This window comes from Xiphophorus hellerii, chromosome 24 (genome assembly GCF_003331165.1).
Source record: "Xiphophorus hellerii strain 12219 chromosome 24, Xiphophorus_hellerii-4.1, whole genome shotgun sequence".
NCBI classification, from domain to species: domain Eukaryota; kingdom Metazoa; phylum Chordata; class Actinopteri; order Cyprinodontiformes; family Poeciliidae; genus Xiphophorus; species Xiphophorus hellerii.
In genome coordinates this window covers 3,773,606-3,793,720 of record NC_045695.1, presented here as the reverse complement: position 1 = coordinate 3,793,720, position 20,115 = coordinate 3,773,606, and the positions used below count along the sequence as shown (strand labels likewise).

Here is a 20,115-nt window from a genome sequence, read left to right as displayed (position 1 = left end):
AACAATAGGTTGACTATATTGGTCAGACATTTAAAAATGAACAGCAACAAACCTTTAAAATGGTCCAGAAAGTATAATTAGGAATTCTAAATATAATGTAGAATAAATAATAATGATGTTGCTTAGAGCACAAAGCATGGAATTGAACTTAATAGATCTAGAATTGTTTTCAGAATCGGGATAATATCAGATCGACACAACTTTAATTGTAACGTCTGGTTTTATGTACAAGCTGGTTGGACTTACATCGGTATTTATCCTCCAGGTGGGCTTTGCAAAGCGAGATGATTCCAGTTTTGAACGACAGAGTCCGAATCTTCCCAGTGCGCCCGCTGCCAAAGCAACATTTCAGAACCTGGTTAGCTCTGGGGGAAAAACACTCCTGGGATCGTGTCGGGCGTGCTTTCACGTACGTGTCGTAGACGTTGAGCAGCCAGTTGAGGCACATGTCCACGCTCAGCTGGATGTTGACCAGGTGGGAGTGGCTCTGCTCCAGCCGCTGGTACAGGCTGGTGAGGCAGGCCACCAGCTGGGAGATGTCTAGCAGCTGCTCGTTCTGCTTCAGGGTGTGCTGCTCGAACACCTCGCACGCCGTCTGCATGCTCAGCAGGTCCACTAAGCAGAGAAACACCACCGCAGATGATGAGCGTGTCTATACAGAGTACATGCCACTTTGCTTCCATGTCACCAGACAGTCTTGAAATCCCTAAAAAGCTGTTTTAATCAGCAGTTCTCCAGGCTTTGGTGAGTTTTTCCTCAACAGAGAAAAGAGCCAAGAATGGGTCCTTGTGGAACGCCAAAAATAACGTCATACAAAGGGGGATATACCTTGGCAAAACAGAACATGTTCTCAAGATGTAAATCATTTTATTGCGTCACTTACTGACTTAAAAGATTTGGATGAAAGCAAAGTTTGGTTGACAGTAAACCTCATCTTCCGCAGTCCAAGAAAAACAAAATTGTGTGAACTGGTCTCAGTTGCGTTCAACTTTTCCAAGGCCTTCAGACGGGCCAGGTAAAATAGAAAATGAGTTGATAAATACATATGACATTCACTGGAATAGTTTACAGTTTTAAGCAATGTTGCCTCAGAGAACACCACTACTGAAGCGACCGAACAACTGAAGGACAAAGGTGCTGGTCAATCATCAGCTACAGCCTGTCAGTCATTTGCAAAAAGTCTTGAAACATTTAAGTTTCTGAGCCTTAGCAGGCACAAAAGGTTTAATCGGATTAAAATATTTTATTTAGTGACATTGATGGTGTAACAACCATCTGAAAACAGTACATTTGAATTGAGCTCAGTGTAAGGAACTGCCTTCAGAAGTAGTTGCTTCCTTATTGTGTATGGCATTAGTTAAAAAATGTAAATTTGTTGGGGTTTTTTGGTTTAATTTAGAGTTGCGTACTTGAAGCAAAAGTTAGGACATTTTACCAAGTTACTCCTGGGTAACTTGGAAAATATTCTGTTACAAACCATCCTAAATAAAGGAGAAAAGAATAATCAGAAATTTATTTTTAGAATAGTTGCTAAATTTAGCGTTGCAGCTCTGTAGAGCCATCCATTCCTCCAAATCTCAGAAGGAATGATTTTATGAGATAGAATTAATCCTATTAAAATAAATCTGTTGATATCACCAATTAAAATTCACAGAAAGTTCTAGTCAAAGTTGTCTGAAGCCCATGTAGGGGACACAGCGTACAAATACTTGAAACTAGAGTAGAAAAACACCTAAAACATGCACCAAGAGCTACCAAGATAGCAAGCATGGCCCAGTCAAAGTCCAGCCCTAAATCCAATTGAGACTGTGTGGCTAGAAACATACCAACGAGACTCACAGAGCAAATGTTCAACTCCAGAACTCCACTCCTGGGGATTTTGCTTTTATTTATAAAAACACTTTGGCGTCACATATAATTCCTCTGCTCTGTGCTGCCGCAGCAGCCTGACAAAAAGACGTAGGCAGCTCCCACTTTGCAGATCCACAGGCAAAAGATGAGAGGGATGAGTAAACACACATATGGACACCATGATGCGTCAGAAAGGGACAGATGGTTAATAGTACAGACGAGGCAGGAGAGGCGGGACGAAGGCGAGGGAAAGAGAAAGCAGCGAATGGGGAGGACGAGCGCTGCGTCGCGACGGGGCGAGGAGCCACCGGGACGGTACTCACAGCAGAGAGCTTTCTGCAGGCGCCTCAGCTTCATGGCTGTGCGGTAGGCCGAGAACCGAACGTTGTTCAGGTCGGCTGAGAAGCAAAACGTTACATCGCAAGTTTAAACCCTAAAATAAAAATTTTTATTTTCTTTTAAAAAACACCTTAAAAGACACTGAGGTGAAGCTTACCCAGAGACTGGTAGAGCTCCGTCATCTTGGGATGGTCCCAGCATGTCGTCTGGGTCTGGTGGCTGCAAAGGGACCAAAAGATTAAAAGAAGATTAAAGATTAAAATATTTTGTTGGTAAGTTCAACAGTATTTGGGCCTAAATAGATGGTGTCCAGAAAAGGTTTGGGGCTAGCGACGGCAATTGGAGGGTTCTTAGCTTGACCTGCTGGTTGGAAACTCAATTATGTGATCAACAAACTAATGGAAGTGACAGCAATGAAATGTTGTGGAGGCAGGTTTCTCCCAGAAAACCATAAATGCGTCAACTAGCTTTATCTGTTATCATTAGTGGTGTATAAAAAGCTGTATTTAAAATAAAGTAAAAGCAAATTCCAGGCTTTACTTTTGGCAAGCCTGGTGGCCCGCCAGGCTTATAATACAGAACACGTTATGGAGGAGTGAGTTAGGTATTTTTAGAAACCTGGATATGGCTTTTGTGGTTTTGGGAATGTCATACCCGGTTTTTACAGAAAGCAAAAAAAATTTTGCCATCTTGCTTGGGTTTGATCGGCCAATCCCGCCTGATTTCTCCAGTAGAATTTCAACAGGGCCAATCTGGAGTTGTGAACGATGACACTGATCTTGAAATAGCGCCACAAAATCAGTAATGAATTTTAATATTAATTAAACCCTCCTTTATAGCAATTGCTGTCTCTCTCGTGGAATATTGCTGCTGAATAAGGAAAAATCTGGCCTTTGACTAGGCCTATAACTTAATTTCTTCTCTCTCAGACCCTGATTGGCTGACATGCTGATATATATTGGGTCGGTCTCCAGTAAGCTTTATTCTTATTTTTTTTCAACTGGCCCCACATATGATGCACATTTTCTTTTTACATTACCGGTATTTGGATTTCTCACCACTGTTAAAATGTCCAAATATGAAAAACAATTTTTCACATTACTAGTTTAAATATTTCCAGCCATACTTCAGTATTTGAAGTAAATAAAGATGGGGATGAAGGTGAAATGATATCTTGGTGTTCTCCTCTGTGCAGGTGGATGTTTCAGGTCAGGCTTTAATAGTAGGTGTGCAAAGTGGGTGACTTCTGAACACAGTGGGCGGTGTGGCTCAACCACTGCATCGAGCAAAACAAAGAAGAGAAGAAGAACGCAGTGCAGCTCGGACTTTTTTTGCGCTGTCCAGTTTCTACCAGGGGGCACGACGGTGCACAAACGCAACCCGGTCCGGCTGGTTGTACGAGAGAAACACCCGCACTTAATCTCCGTCTCTGAAGCACGCACAAACAATAATCGGCCCGCGGGCTTGTTTTACCTCTCTCCCACACTCGCACTCCCAGTAATGAGGAGAGGGGTCCCCTGGTGAAGAGCTACTCTAAAATCCTCAGCCTCAAAGTGTGGACAAACAGCAGCTCGTCATGAGAACGCCGCTCGCACAAACGCCCCCGAATAAATGTGCAGCAGCTGCTTTCATCGGCAACACGGCAACGCATCGGGACTGAGAGCGGCTGCAGGTCGAGCAAGGTGTTTGTCCAACGCAGAGCCTTGACTTATGTAACAGTGAACAGCTGCCGTTTTTCAGCAACCAGCTGAAAACGACACTTTAATTGTAAATGAAAATCAAAGAGACTAGATATGAGAAAAATGTCATTACAGAGATATTAACAAGAAAATTAGTGTAATATTTACACTAATTAAATGTTACACTAATTGATTGTATAATATATTGATTGATGTTGCAATCAATATACATTCCTCATTTCATTTTTGCCGTTTCAACCAGAACTTTGGTACCACGGTAACAACTAGAAGCCATGTTTCAATTACTAGAGATCCTCCGATCCACTTTTTTTCCCCACTTCCGATATCTGAGGTTTAGTATCGGCTGATATCGATCCAACACAGAAAAACAGGGCTGAATTGACTTAAAATGTTTTTTTTTTAAACACAAACATAAATGTACTGAATTACAAATGTAGTTGATAACTCGTCACCAGTACAGCACATTTAAACACACCAAAAGCTTAAAAAGTGTTGTCAAACATGTAAAAACAACACAACTTTAATTTGTTCAGTCAGTCGAATTAGGAGAATAACAGCCAACTTAAAATAAACTGACAAAAACAATAGGTTGACTTTCTAAAATAAAAATAAAAAACCTTTCAAATAAACCAGACCAGACATGGCTGCGCGTGAAGATAAAATCAAGAGTCTATGAAATACTCGGAGCAGTCAGTCTGCAATCGACAATCATTAGGAGAAGTAAAAAATGAACAAAAACAGTGGTCCGATGTCACAGCCGAGGGGTACACCAGGGTTCAGACAGATGTTGTGAAGAGTAAAACCGATGTCTGGGTGGTAACACATGGATCTGTAGCATCACATATGATCATTGTAAAGCAGTGCAGAACTTCTCAACACACTACGGTCTAAGGGCTACTCTTGCTGCTGTATCATTCAAAGACAAGTTATTCTGTCCCTTGGATAGGACAGTGAGAGCTTCACACTTGATGCCCTGTATGATTAAGACTCTTCATATAGAGAAGTAGCTCTTGAGTAGCAATGAGAACAATTGATTAATAAATTAAAAATTTTTTATAAGTTTCTAACACATTTAAGTGACTAGTGAAAAAAGGTGAGAAAATAACAGAATTTGAAAGCACAGCAACAAGCTAGGCACTAGCTGCTAACAATATTGACATAAATCCTTTAGAAGATTTATCCAGATAAATCCTGAAGAAGAACATAGGAAGGAGAACTTTAGGCTTAAAAACAAGTTTACTGTTACACAGCAGGGTAATAATCTGAAGCAAACCAGCAGTTTTACCAACAAAAATGTATAAAAGCAGGTTTTGGAGTGGTCTAGTCAAAGTGCAGGCTGAGAAACGAATGGCCATTCTCTGACCAAAACACAATGCTGCTTAATTTAAAAAGAAATGCTAAGAGGAATGTCTAAACTAGGTTGGTTTCGATATGTTGGCATTCATTCAGGTTATGCTTTTCGAAAAATTGACATTTGTTTAATGACTGATTTTCATTTCAATCATTTGATTGGACTAAAAAGTGAATTAGTCGGAGCACACACACACACACACCTGCAATCACATGCGTGCCACAAATGGGAAGCAGCCATTCCCATAAAGACTACATCCTATCCTGCCATGCTGAAAACCGATAAGTGGAAGAGCGGATCGGGGCAAAACAGCGCCAAATGTGCAACAATTCTGCGCCGATTGGCCAGGAAGGTGACCGTGTGTGGAGTGTGAAGGAATTCACACACTGCTGCACTGACGGCGGGGGTCTGTGTATTACACGCCTTGAGATTACCACGTATTCCCAGTGGGCAAAATTCAATCACATACTGCTGACATGCAGGCGCAACTCCGGGCTGAATATATACAGATTCATGTTCCAATATGGCAGCAGAGGAGCGGGGAGGAGAGCGGCTTGAGGAGGCGCGAGTGGCCGCACACCTCGCCTCGCTTCCCCGGTAACAACCGCAGGAAGGGTTAAATCAGTCCCAAAGAGAACCATTTACCTCCCACTTCATTAGTGGAGAAAGGGGAAAGCGCTTCTCACTCATTTCTCCGCAAAACCGACAATTTACTTTAATATTCTGTTATAATTGACTGACAGTAAAAGCGCACGGTCGATGTGCGTGAAAGGCTCCTCTGCATTACCACCATCCCCATTATTTATCAGCACCACAAACATTCCCCAGCCCCTCTGCAGCTACTCACTTCCGAAACTGCTCCCGCATCGCCCGCAAATCACAGCCCTGCAAGTCCAGAGGTGATGGCTCGACTCGGCGAGGAGAGAGGAGGAGGAGGAGAAGGCGGACGGAGCGTCTCCTGACACCGGCGAGAGGCGTCCGAGGTTACCGTGAAGGGCCTAACCGAGTCCGTGTGTGTTCCTCTCTGCAAGCGGTAGCGACGGGGCTGCGGAGGCTAACACGTCCCGGGAATACAGCGGAGGAACACTTCCGCTGGGTCAGACAAAATAAAAGCGGAAACCGCTCGTTTCCCACTTATTTTATGGCTTCAGCGTCACTCTCAAACAAATTCCTGTTATTTTCGAGCAGCAAAACAGGCGTTTAACTCAGGTCCAGAGGCGTAGCTAGGATTCTGAAACACTGGGCTGAGTCCAAATATTCAGGGGGGCGGAGGGGGTCTTAAATTATGAGAACATCAAAAGTTAATATGAGTAATTCGATTTAACTAGTAAAACTTGTGCACATGCAACATTGTATTCATATTTAAGACTATCAAGATTCATTTAAAATGTTCTTAGATTGCAATGTCTTTTAAATATTGTCACCTTCCTAAAATTTTAGGGGGTGATTTTTTTTTGTCTTAAAGTCAAAATCACTTTAGGCAAAAATAAATTAGCCCATTAGTTTAAGAAGGTGACAATATGTAAATCCATGTGGTTATTTTTAGTTATTTTTATGTAGCCACTTGTGTTCTTAAATAAACTATTAATGGTATTTTTTATTTTTATATAAACTTGCATAGCTTGTCTTGATCTTCTAGTGACATCAAACAATAAAGCAATGTATTTAAGGTGTGCCTTAAATGATGCTCAAATGTGACATCATTGTCTGGGAAGGGAAAGTTTAGTCTGATTAAATGTTAGACAGTGGAAAACATTGATGTATTTCTACACAGTGTAAAAAGATCTGGCTTCAACTTTCATGTTGAAAGGGTCATGGGGACAAATCGGTTGTCAGTTTGATCCCCTCTCCACCTGCTTCTGTCGTTGAGTCCTTAGTAAAGACACTTCACCCACCTACAGTTAGAAAGCCTGTTTCTATCCCCTTAAATTGTGTCATATTTGTTAAAAAAAAATGCATTTGTGGTTTGAGCAGCAAAGTTTAGTATGTGTTTTCCAATGCCAAACAACTTATGCTTTGCAAATAAAAATGTGGAATACAACCTGTAAAAAAAAAGAAGCAGTAACAACATAAACCATTTACAAGTGTTGCTGAGGAGCAGCATCTCCCTCACAAGGAAAACAAAACTTGTGATGATTGAAGGCAACTTAAATTCAGATAGATATCCAGATGGGATTCAGCAACCAGTAGCTAACTTCTTTCTCTTCTCTTAGGAAACAAACTATGTCAGACATCAATATCCGCCTCCACAGAGCAGGGTTAATCAGGGACGACCACCAGAATTTCATAGGTTAGGCTGTTTGAGGAGAGGATTTTATTTATTTACTTTTTTTAAAATGGGAAGAGTCCACATACTCAACTCTGCTGATGCTGCATTATTAAAGGGAAAGAAACAGGGTTTCCTACAGTATTCATACAGTAAACTCTGATTTATTGCTAAGATACGTTGCCAGAACAAAATCAACTAAATCTTTTTCAGTCAAAAATAAACTATAGCCAAATACTTAATTTAACCTGTAATTTAGCTTTGCTTTAGTTTTATTTTTACTTGTATTTATTCTAAATAATGACTTATTCTAACTTTTAAAATAGTTTGAAATAAATGCATATTTCATTTCCATTTCTATATTGTACTGATTTCATATGTCTGTCATTATTATATACTGACCAATTTAAGTGTCCCTTTCAGTTTGTGTTTGACATAGGAAGATTATTGGTGTCGCACAACCTCCAACCTCTATTTCCTACTTCAATCAGCAGTACAAAATATTGTATAAAATGTCACTTCAGGTGAGAGTTGTTTCAAAACTCTGGAGGTCTGTTTTGATCTTAGCTTCTAAGATTGAAGTATTCTTTTACACTTATCCACAAGTTGTTGATTTATTAATGAAGATCTTTATTTTGAAATTAAACCCCACTTACTTCCTGTCTAGCCTGGCCTGCCGCTCAGCATTGACCCACAGCTCTGCTAGACAAGGCAGAGATCAGGCTCCCTGCCTCTGAATCCCTTCCCCCCCTTCCTGCTGTTTCAGGGGAGCAAAAGAGCCTGAACATCATCTGAGGGGGGTTTTCACCTCCCTGACAAGAAGGACGGACAGAGAGAGCTAAACACCACTTGCACTCGGCATCGTGAAGCAGAGGGAGAACAATAAGGGCCGGCTAGGAGAGAGCTAGAGGAGGGAAGGAGAGCAAAGTGCCTTTTGTTTGTGAGAAAGGAGAGATAAGCTGAGATGGAGGAGGAAGGGTGAGAGGGGTGGGGGGTGGGAGTAGCTCTGCTTTGGGAGTCAGTGTTGCAGGATTGAGGAGAAAAGTGAGGACAAGTCTCAACTGTTACATTAACTCTGGAACAGTGTGGAGGGGTGTGCGTGTGTGTGTGCAGTGAAACAATAGCAGTTTGTGCCCATGCAAGTACAGCTGCAGATATCCGGACGATCCACTCTGGATTTTATCCCTGCGCCCAATTACTGATGAGTGCCAACTGTAGAATGAAAACATGTGGATCCATCAGGAGATCCTCGCCGGTATTTAAACATGAACAGCTGCTACTGAAAAGCTTCCAGCTGATTTAAAATGCAGAAGCATGTGTTCGGTTGGAGCGTCTCATCTTTTCCCTGGTAAGCTGACAATTTGTCCAAGACTTTACAGTAACGCATGGCGTACGTTGACCGTTTAAGGAAAAGTTCAAACATGTTCTCTGTTCTGGTGTCCAAATAATTCCATCAGGTTCTTCCAGTTCTTCTTTTTGTGACTTTAGCAGCCTCTTTCCAATTGTACAAGCATGAAGGTTCATATCAACAGTAGCAAGGATATGCTAGCAAGAATGTTGACATTTCAATGGTGACATTTAAGGGTTTTGGAGACTCTTAATCATCTTGCGGCTCTGTTTTCAGATGGCGACATGCTTGAGGTCTAAAAGTAAGCACAAATGGCTGATTTGCAATTCTCCCAACAGCTCTTTAAATCCTCTACCAGACTAGCAGAAGATTTTTTTCAAGAGGACCATGGCCCCCCGTGTCCCTGCCTGGAGGTCGCCACTGGTTAATATCATTTGTACCTGAAGTGAGTTAGACATTATATATGGAAAAAAATGTCGGGATGTCCAAGGCTTTTCCTCACCAGAAATGTTTTGAGTTTTTATTATTTGTTTTTAGGTAGTGTTAAAATAGACTTTAAATATCTAAATATGTTTTATGGTGGCAGAAATAATAATAATAATAAAAAACGAATCTAGAACGTGGAATAAAATCACTCCCCAACGTCTGCTTTTGTCACAATGCTCCCTTACGGTTGATTCATAGGTTCATAAGTTTGTCCCAAATCAGTCTTCAACATCACTGAACCACAAAATGTAGGAATTTATCTATATACTCTCCTTTTCTTGACACTGATCAAACAAAAATAGTATGAGAAGACGTTTCTCTGAGCTTTAATCACTTTCGAAACATATGACATATATGTAAAACAAAACATTAGAAGAAGTAGAGGGGGGAAAATATGTTAAAAACAAACATGAAGTTGAGTTAAAGTTCCCAAGGGAAATCCGTTTAGCTAAGAACAGAGGAAACAGAGCTGCTTTTGGAGCGACACAAAGGGCAGGAGAATGTGAGGATCAGCTGGCCTGTACTTACTTGATATAATAGGGCACATTGTTTGGAGAGATGCCCTGCTCGAACGGTCTTTCTACTGATCCTGGAGAAGACACAGGGACGGATGAGGAGTGTCACAACAAAAGACCTGAACTTTAACACAGTTTATGCATTATTAAAAAAGGTGCAACAAATCCCAAGATAGTCTTCTTTTTAATCTTCTTTTTGTTACTTAACCTTTACAAAGATAGGATGTTGCAAAGCGAGCCTGCTCTTTTCTGTTCTCTGTTCTGTTTTCCAGTAGATATAATAAATTTGTCCCAGCTTCTTGTTCTTTTATCCTAACACACACTTCCTCCTTCCACTTAACCTTCCATTAACAACCTTTTGTGGCTTGTGGTTTAATACTTTCCTGTATTATTTATTTATTTTCACGTATTTTTTGGGTTTACATTAGATCAAAAACACAGCTATCAAAATCAGCAGAATAAAACCTGGCAAGATCATATTTCCCAATATTATTAATATGCCACATAAATTGATCTGAAATGAATTCGGAGCAAATTGGATTTTCTATAACTTCATATGAATTCTGTCAATTTGTACAGCATCTTATGGTGGCATTTTTCGTCATTTGTGGTAATATAAAAGAACTGGACTGAAGTCAAACCATTGTCCAGCCACCTTGACGTTAAATTCCTCAGTCCGGGCATGAGGACCGAAGGGATTAGCATCCATATTTAAAGAAAAAAAAAGTGTTTCCCACTTTTGAATAATCCCAAAGAGGAAATACCACACAAATTTGATTACAACCCATCTTCCTGCCACAAGTTAAATGCAGGATACATTCAGAGCGCTGTGAGAATGTAAAAGCTGACCTGGTTAAAACCTTCAGACTGAAAACCATCAGGCTGGAGGAAAAAAACAGTTTGGGAAATATTTTGTTCAATTTTTAATGTGTGAGTTTGCAAAGTGCTTGCTTGATATATACATTTAGAACTCTGAGCACTTAATTATTGTTTTTCATAATAAAGTTAGTTGAACATAGAGGCTTAAATATGTTGTAATTATCCTATTAACTAATTAAATGAAAAAATAGCTGTTTGTGATAAGTAAAAAAACTCAATTACTTGAAGAATTTCATCTTTATATTTTTTCACCTACGCAATGCATGCTGGGTTGATGACTTAGTTAGATCTGTTCTGTACTGGAATCTACTGAGTAAATACAGGAAGGCTAACTATGCTACACCGTGTCGATGTTGAATGTAATTTAAAAAAAAATTAAACAGTGAGGTGAGTGTCGCTTCCCACATGAAAAAAAGAAGAAGAGCGAAGTGGGGAAGAGCTAAAATAACTTCCGAAGGACCTATTTGTACCCTCAACATTTCTCTCCAGAAGACAGTCATTTGTACGAGCAAAATAGATGAAGACGCTAAAGCGCGTTACCTTCGCAAGCTAACAACAAATGACGTGACGACAGTTTTTGTATACAAAGTGCCTAAACCCTGCTAGCTAGCGAAAGACGCTAGGAGAAACATCAGATACAGGAAACAGGAAGCACTGGAAGTTCCTTTAAATGATAACGAAGACATTGCTACTGCTACCAGTACCAAATGTGAAATCATGGACCTAACACCGGACCCTAAACAGTTGTTACCAGTGCAGTCAAATCTAGGGTACGTCATTTAACAAGAATGCATTGCAACATTCTTGTTGCAATGCAACAAGAATGTTGTTGCATTGCAACATGGTTTTACGTTGGTGACGTAAAACCATGTTTTACGTCACCAACGTAAAACATGGTGACGTCTGTGTGACGATATTTTATTTAAATTTATAAAATACCAAACAGCCTACAGTATTTTTACTGTATAAATAAAGTGTAGCATAATTTTATGGGTATATAGAAATGAGTAGCAGTGGGGGTGGTGCCTCACCTTGAGAAAGGCAGAAGTCTGTGTGAGCGTCTGTCAGCTGCTTCAGATGTTCTTTGACAGATATCTGTTAGACAGAAAGCAGGAGCCATTCAAAGAAAAATAAAATAAACATTTTTATTCATTGCCTGACCCTCTGATGTTCATTTAGATGCATTTTATGATACATAAATATGATACATATATCTACTAATTTATTGAGATTTTGCCAACTTCAGCAAAATCGCAACTATTCCTTTAGTTTCTTCGGTTGCAATGTGTACAAAAGTTATGGAGTAGATCATTATTACATTTTGCAGATGTATGTTTTTTCTTCCACTTTGATGTTATTCTTAATCACTAACTAACAAGCTACGTCCACTTGTTTTAGTTGCATCGATTGGTTTGTGTAAAAAGAAAAAAAAAAGTAATTTCAGCCAAATTTATCACCAAGAAAATCTAAATTATATACATTGAAATCGACACTTGTAAATAATTAGAAGCATTAATAAAGACAAAGTGGGGTACAAAAGAACACATTGGTGGCCTGAGTGAAGAAAACAAAGATGAGCATGGACAGGATAACTGAATTTGAAGTGGAGGAACTGAAGGTGATGCAGTCTGAATGAGGCATGTCTACATACTTCAATTTCAAATGTAAAAAGTATCAAAACAACAGTAGTTAAACAACAGAAATGGTCCCACTCTCCTGTCAACTCACTTCCTCCTTAACTCAAGCTATTATAAATACCACCAAGATCTATGAACCCTTTGGGCTAGGTTCATTCCTGCCAAAAACGACTTTTTAAATTAGATTTAAAAGGACATGAATGACAACAAGATCACTATTTGATAAATAGAAATCAAAATTTCTAAAGTGTTCCAGTATTTCTGCTTGCAGCTAGCTAACATCTTTTAGCTAGCCACAAGCTAAAGTCCTTTAGCTAGCTAGGTAGTCCTTGTGGATGATCTGGTAGCTCCCCAATATTGTGTGACTTGACAAAAGCGCAAGTTTAGCCCAGTTGCTAAAAGTCTGTGTTGGATCAAAACCTAATGAGGTTGAGGCTGGACAGCCACACACCAATCAAAATGCTTTGCTAACCCTTTTCCGTTAGCAGAAAGATTCACTGTCGGATTGTAAAGGGACATAGGCATTTCAATAGATTTGAACATCATCATGAAGTTAATTTATTTCAGTAATATATAGATTCATTTCAGTGAGAGGGATATTTGTTAATGTGGATTGTTTCCTTTTCAAAACTGCTATTGGTTTTCTATCAATGTTATTTTTAGTAGAATTAAAAAGACCAATGTCAAAAAATGGTTCTTGAATAGAATTTTCTATAGTCTGTATTTCAATTTGTGGTTTTATGACTTCCATAAATAATATCTACTAGCAGAAGGAACACATTTGTGGAGGGGTGAATAGTCCTGGAGCCACTAAACAGGCATACTGGTGACACTATTTTTAGTGAAGTAGTGTCTGTGAAGATTAAATGCATGGCAAAATATCATTTCTTAATAGAAGATTATGGAAATTCAGCTGATTCTTGCTGTGTTGTCAACGCCTGCCAGTAAGCTACATCTTTAAAATCCCCAGGGAAGCACCATCGTTTGTGTGTGAGCTTGGGCGTTGAAGTCCTGAGATGGGTTAAAGTCCATCTTTGTGGACAGATTGGCTCATTAAACATCCAACCTGTCATCTGCTACCCAAATGACAAAGCAGCTGATGACACAGCATGGGAAAGAGGAAGTGAGAGGAGGAGAGCCGCGATATGAGATGAAGAAGATGCGACAGTGATGGCCTGTCCCAGTTTTTCTGCTTCTATGCAGCCAGGGACTGAAATTACCTTTGAGTCCACCTCATCCAGTCCATTGCTGCCCGAGTTGCTTTTTCCCGTATCCACGGTAACCTGATTAGAATTGTACAAGAGATGTTGTGGGATTGTTGAGGCAGAATCTGCTGCTATTACCGAGAGTGCACTTTGTGCCTATGTTGACCATCACCTGCGACCCTTTAGGCATAAAAGAACACTGTGAACTCACTTGAAAGAGCTGAATCTCGAGCTACTCCCCTCCTCCCAACAGGAACATAAACATATATTAGATGTACAACATGAAGTTTAGGCGTAATCCCATCTAAACAAGTCATTAATACCTTGATAACGTTGAACACTAAACGTTATCAAGAACCAGTTTAAACTCTAAATGTCAACATTCAAAGGACAATGAAAAACGAACAACAGAAGCCAAAGTTATTACGACAGTCCTCTAGCTTTTGGTATCAGACCAGTAAAACAGTCAAACACTCCACATTGGTTCGGCAAGTTTTGTTGTTCACCCCTTCTTTCAGAACTGCATTCCTCAAAATGTACAGTTCCACGATTGCCGGTGACGGCAGAACAAACTACTGCATCACTGGCCGACAGGTTGCCGTTAGGCTGCATCAGCAATCGGTACTCTGGATTTCAGCTCGGGTCAATGCTCTTGAAAAGTTCTTGAACGTTTAAACGAATGTTTGAACCTCACTTATACCATACGCAAACATTTGACGCAACCGTAGAGATGAGCCCTGATTCTAACATGATCAGGTCCAGCTTCTTTGATGGACATTTTATTACGAGTTTGATTCTGTGTCTCTCCTCAAACACAACAGTGGAAGCTTCCAGGAGAGGGACAGTCACTGATCCAAGTCAGAGTCTAAGCTAGGCAAATCAAACAACAGTGTTATGTCATTTGTTGGGCCCCCTTCCACAGGATCAGGACCCTGCTATGCTATCAGAAATTAGCCAAAACTTAAACGTGGGTGAAGGGTCATGGTCACTGCAAATATTTGTACTACTAAAATGCTTTCATTAAAAAAAGGTACAGAAATTAAATATAAGCAAACAAATTCACTGGGTTTTTTTTTTTTTTTTGCATAAAATAATTTTTTTTGCAGACCCGGCTGATATTACAAGATGTTATAATACACAGTAGTGAACTGTGTGTTATGGCGGAAGCTGAGCAAAGAAACACCTTGGCTTATTGTTGCAAAAGAAAGCCAGATGTTTGTGTCGGTGCCAAAGCATCTGCTCCGGTCCTAACTTCAGAAAGACTAGCCTTCTGGTCCTGTCACCGCTGTTGCATCCAGGCGTCCATTTCATCCAGCTGATTGGCTCTATCCGTCACACCCTGTTATGATCACCGGTTGACTTCCAGTACACAAAGGGTGGTGTTTATTGTTGCTGACACAAACCGAGGCTGAACTGCCTCTGATCACCGGCACCTCGTCATTATGAAAGTATTCTACCATGAAGGCTGAGCTAGCTCAGTTTAATCATAGTAATCTTAGTAATAGCCAAAACGTCTAAAATATTTAGAAGAGCACTCAGATCATAAATGCCTGTTGTGATAAAAGACTTGGTGTAGTCTCAAGAGTGCAGTCTATCATTTAAATGCTAGGTCAGCCAGCTACTACTACTACAACCTGCTGATATATTCTTTTGAAAAAATTTTTTTTTGTCACACATTACATACATGTAATTACTCATCATTTCAACATTTTATTTTGCTTTCCATACTGAATATACAACTGAATAGTGTGTTAAAAAAGAAAATTTGCTCAAGTTTTAGCCATTAAAGTAGATTTTTTTGGTAATTCTTGGTTAGATTCTGACATTATCTAATTTATTTTGGTCACAAATCCTTCCCAAAAATTTTCAGAAGCGTTTACCAGAAGATACACAAAAAAACTAATCAGAACAAACTTCACACTTCCACATGCTGCTACCTTTATTTCTAGAATTTATTCATTGTGTGCAAACTTTAGCAGCAAACAACAAAGCTGGCTGTATAAAGAATGCACTTTGAATAGTAAATAAGTCTTATGATTGGAAAAAAATGTGTTTGTATCCAGCCTTAGTTAGCTTAGTGATAACATTAAGGCTAAATTCAAGCTTGCTAACAAGGCATAGCTCGTTAGCTGCCTATTTTTAATTAATATGAATTAATACACAAAGCAGTAATGCTCAACAGAAACCGTCTTAGCACTACCGCAGAAGCTAGCGCCCATGATTTTCCTTATCTCCGCTCTTGGGGGTACAGCCAATCAGCATCAAGGAAAACGAATGACATTCCTTGAATGGCTGTTTTGCAAACACCAACAAATAGCGTGTGAATTAGCAATGCGCTTAGCTATGCCAGTTTCTCAAGCTGCATTTTGTTTTAAATATTTCAGATATAGATTATGAAATAAATCTGTGAACAGGCCGGTTTTCCACCAATAATTTGAAATTCCACGTCACAGAAACGTCCGGGAACAGATAAATCCACACGTACTGAACCGCAAGTGTGTGTGTGTGTGTGTGACCTCTGTACCTAATGAACCACGACCCCACCGAAGTTGGGATTGTCATTTGTTTCACCAAATATATCACAGGAAAATTTAACATGGTTTGGGACTGAGGTCTTGGCTAAATTTAGTCAAAGCAATGTCAGCCTTGGTTGGCTAATATAGTGCAAACATTGCTCTAATGTCCTTAAAAGCTTTGCCTACATGTGTTTTCAGCTTTTCAACCACCGTAACATTTTAATGGAAGGCACTCAGGCTAATGTCCTAATAAGGTAAAAGCTTTGACCTCTCGATCCATGAACATAAAAATTAAAATTAAAAGTTAAGAGACCTTTACAAAATGTCTTCACACAGCTGAATTTAGTCATCCACTGGTCATGATTGTAAATGAGAGCATTTTAGTAGGTAAATAACTAAAAATGGCAAGGCTAGGGAACTGGGAGCCAACCAGATTGGAGGGTTAATACCCTGGTTTGGGTGGGAGACAAATTGCCAATTCTTGATGGTAAATACAAATGATTTCCACTGATGTCCTCCCTGACATCATTAAATTCACAGCAGGAAGCCCCTGGCATATCAGTAATGGTTGTTTTAGCTAAAGAAAAAAAAAACCCGGTAAGCAAGGCGGCAAAACTTTAGTTACATTAGCCAACAACAACAACAAAAAATACAGGTGCAGTCCTATTACAAAAAGTCTTTTTTATATAGATTCATTATACACACAGTGATACATTTTTAGTGTTTATTGCTGTTTTCATCAACTGTTACCATAATCTTAAAAACTGAGAGCCCACACCAACTGGGTGAAATGAAGTTACAAAACAGAGTTTATTGGAAAATGTTTTTCTTGTGTGCGTGTGTGTGTGTGTGTGGGGGTGTGGGTGTGGGTGTGTGTGTGTGTGTGAGAATGTTTAAGGGTACATACTTGAAGCAGTCTCCAGCGCGTGTTGAGGTCTTCAATGCGTTCCAGGTTGCTAGGAGACAACTGGATGTCAGATGGATCGAACGTGGATGCCAAATGGTTCATGTGTGTCACATCGTCCTTAATCAGAGCTATTTCTTCCTGGAACTCCTGAACCAAAGAGAAACACACACATATACGTAAACATTTGTAACCGCTCATATAAAAATTTCAATGCAAATAATTACTCTTATGAAGACAGAGAGACTTGTTGCTCTGTTGGAGTTACCTTGACTCTACTGATGTGCTCAGGTAAGGAGTCAATCAGCAGTTCCCCTACAGGTTCCCAGCCCTGCTTCACCATCTCCGCCTGCTTCAGCTGTTTGTCCAGCAGGTCTTCTGCTTCCTGAAGCTCCATCAGTCTGTCCAGGGCCAACTCCAACCTCCTCTGCCAGTCGGCCGAGTCGACGTTGAGCAGGTCCCACCGGCTCACCACATCGTCTGCCTCTTTGCGCAACACTCGGCCCACGTTCTGAGCACGCTCCTCCGGGCTGATGTCTGACATTTGGGATAAGCCAAGTCTGGCAAAATGAGTAACTAATAGCAACAGTCTCATTTATTAAGCTATATTTGCTCAATTGTGCCTCTGTGAAGGTATGTTTCTAGAAACTTTCACCTATTCTTCACATAATAGCTCAAGTTCTGTTTGGTTGGATAAAAAGCTCCTCTGAGCGCCAATTTCCAAGCTTTGCCACAGATTCTCAATTGAATTTAGGTCAAAATTTTGACTAGACCATAGAAACATTAGCGCCTTAGGAAGGTATTTAGACCCTTGCGTCTGCCCCTCAAGTTGTTGAATTTTGGCCATTAAACTTGGCCCCACTCTGAGAGCCACATGAGGGCGATAGAGCTAACGCCTGAAGCAATGAGCAGACGCTGGAATTCCCCTCTTCCTCTCAGCCCTCTCTGAACGTGCTCAAGTTGGCAGCCTGTCAGATTTATTAGACCACACCTTTGGCTTGGCTTGTTTTCTATCCCAAGCTGGTGCCATGGTGCAAACAGCGCGGCCAGTAAAGCATCTGTGACTGCGTTTCCGTGTCGACCTCCACAAGCAGTCGTTACTAGGCTGTCACTAGGATGCATATTTTTATTTTATGAGCAAAGAGAGATGGAACGCTAATCCTCGCTTCCCTTTATGTCAGATTTCAGAACTGAAGGAGCTCAAAAACTTTGAGAACAGAATTCACCATTCCCTCATTTACAGAAAATCCTCCAAATTCATTCTACAGGTGGGGTAGTATACAGGGTGTGTGAAACTGAACCTAAAACGTGGGAAATCACTGTTTAATTCATGATTAAACAATGTAGTAAATAACATTTTCATGAAGACTTCCTATGTTGCTTGGTTACACAACGTATAGTTAATTGACCTTTGAGAAAAGGGCTAGACTAGTTTCAGTCAAAACTTTTGTTAAAGTCAACATATAGCATGCTCATCTTAAACTGTAAATGAATAAAATAACTAACTAAATAAATAAATAAATAAATGTCTTATATAAAAAAATATTTGAACCAGTGCTACAAATCAATGGATGAAAGCATATTCATGTCTTAACATGGCCTAATCAAAGTCCATATCTACGTAACACCAACTGAGAATGTGTGGTAACACTTGAGAGATCACAGATGCTCTCCATGCATGTGCATATGAACAACAATTGTTGTCTGTAGATATGGAAGCCTGGTGTAGACATACCTGGAATGATTAGTGGCTGTAACTGCAGTTAAGTGAGGCTGTATTGTATTGCCCCACATTGCAATTTACTAGTGTTTGATGGGAACACAGAAAATCCCACTAAATAACACTGAAGTTTGTGGTTGTAACATGACACAATGTAGAAAGTTAAGGGCTAAGAATACTTTTTCAAGGATCTGTAACTGATGAATGGTTCTTTGACGTAACAATCTCAAAACAAAAAACATTATAAAGCAGAAATAAATGCGTTATTTATGTCAGCGAGTCTGTTTTAGACATAAATGAAGTTTGTGTGCGGGCATGTGTGTGCGTGTGTGTGGGTGTGTGTGTGTGTGTTTTACCTCTCAGTTCAGGTGATGGTGACTCTCTAGGCAGTTCGGACAGGAAGAATCCCACATCATCAAGAGCCTTGGTCACCACCGGATCCTTGGCTCTGAGCTCCATTTTGAACCCCTGGGACACACACGCACACACACACACACGCACACATGTTCAAGTCTCTTATCTACTTACACCAGAGGTAGCTCTCATTCCACTTATCTCTGATCTCAGAACAAACGATGCTTGGAACAGAGTGTCAGCTACACTGTAGGTTTTCTTCGATTTCATTGGCTGTTTTTACCATTTACCATGACAGGATATTATATTTACTCTTTACTTATTTTCTTTCTTGTGTTGTTTGGTGGCAAACCCTGCATATAGATACTAAATTATGATGCTAGTGTGAGTTTCAGGAGGTCATGGATTCTTCCAGTCTGATTCTTCTCATTTTAGGCTTTTATTATTGTCTCTAAACACAGCAATTTTATGTTTTAATCCATATAAAGTCAAATTAAAACAATTTTACACCAGAAAAAAACATCACATATTTCCTTATTAATCGTAGACATAAACTTGTGTCATGTTTCCCCCTTACTCTGTGGGTATCCAGCTGGGTCTGCACGGCGGGAACGTCGCCCCCTACAGGCTTCTCCTGCTCCAGCTGCTGACTCTTGAGCCTTAGCCAGTTCAGCAGCTCCTGCAGTGACATGTGGAGCCTCTTCCAGGGAGCCATGTCGGAGTCCAGCTGTGACCTACCAAACAAGCACAAGCTTTTCCCTCCCACCTTTTTCTGTTTGTTTTTTTAAATCATCTGGATCCAAATTGAACCATTTCTCCCTCTTTGGATCGTCTGTATCCAGGTGTGTCTCACCTCATGCTGAGAGTCTTGCTGCGCAGGTCGTTCCAGCGCTGCCTCATGTTGTCCAGACGTCTCTGGAGCACAACCCGGTCCTCAGGGTCCCTCAGAGAGGTTAGGATCCTCTGGCCATTCTCATCCAGGGAGTGATACAGCTCTTCATGGCTGTCCACCTCCGTCTGGAGCTCCTAGTTTAACACAAAGAG

The 20,115-nt window shown here is 40.3% G+C and overlaps 1 protein-coding gene across 1 annotated transcript in view; it reads right to left on the bottom strand.

Moving 5' to 3' along the window:
* LOC116716291 (dystrophin-like) overlaps window positions 1–20,115 on the bottom strand; it is a 235,817-nt gene that overhangs the window by 16,994 nt on the left and 198,708 nt on the right. The window contains exons 48-58 of the mRNA XM_032557211.1: window positions 19,925–20,097; window positions 19,649–19,805; window positions 19,074–19,185; window positions 17,266–17,534; window positions 17,001–17,147; window positions 11,767–11,830; window positions 9,870–9,930; window positions 2,348–2,409; window positions 2,175–2,249; window positions 414–615; window positions 247–332 (exon numbers count right to left, since the gene is read on the bottom strand). Of these exons, the coding sequence (XP_032413102.1) occupies window positions 247–332; window positions 414–615; window positions 2,175–2,249; window positions 2,348–2,409; window positions 9,870–9,930; window positions 11,767–11,830; window positions 17,001–17,147; window positions 17,266–17,534; window positions 19,074–19,185; window positions 19,649–19,805; window positions 19,925–20,097 (1,408 nt within the window). The remainder of the gene's footprint in view (window positions 1–246; window positions 333–413; window positions 616–2,174; window positions 2,250–2,347; window positions 2,410–9,869; window positions 9,931–11,766; window positions 11,831–17,000; window positions 17,148–17,265; window positions 17,535–19,073; window positions 19,186–19,648; window positions 19,806–19,924; window positions 20,098–20,115) is intronic.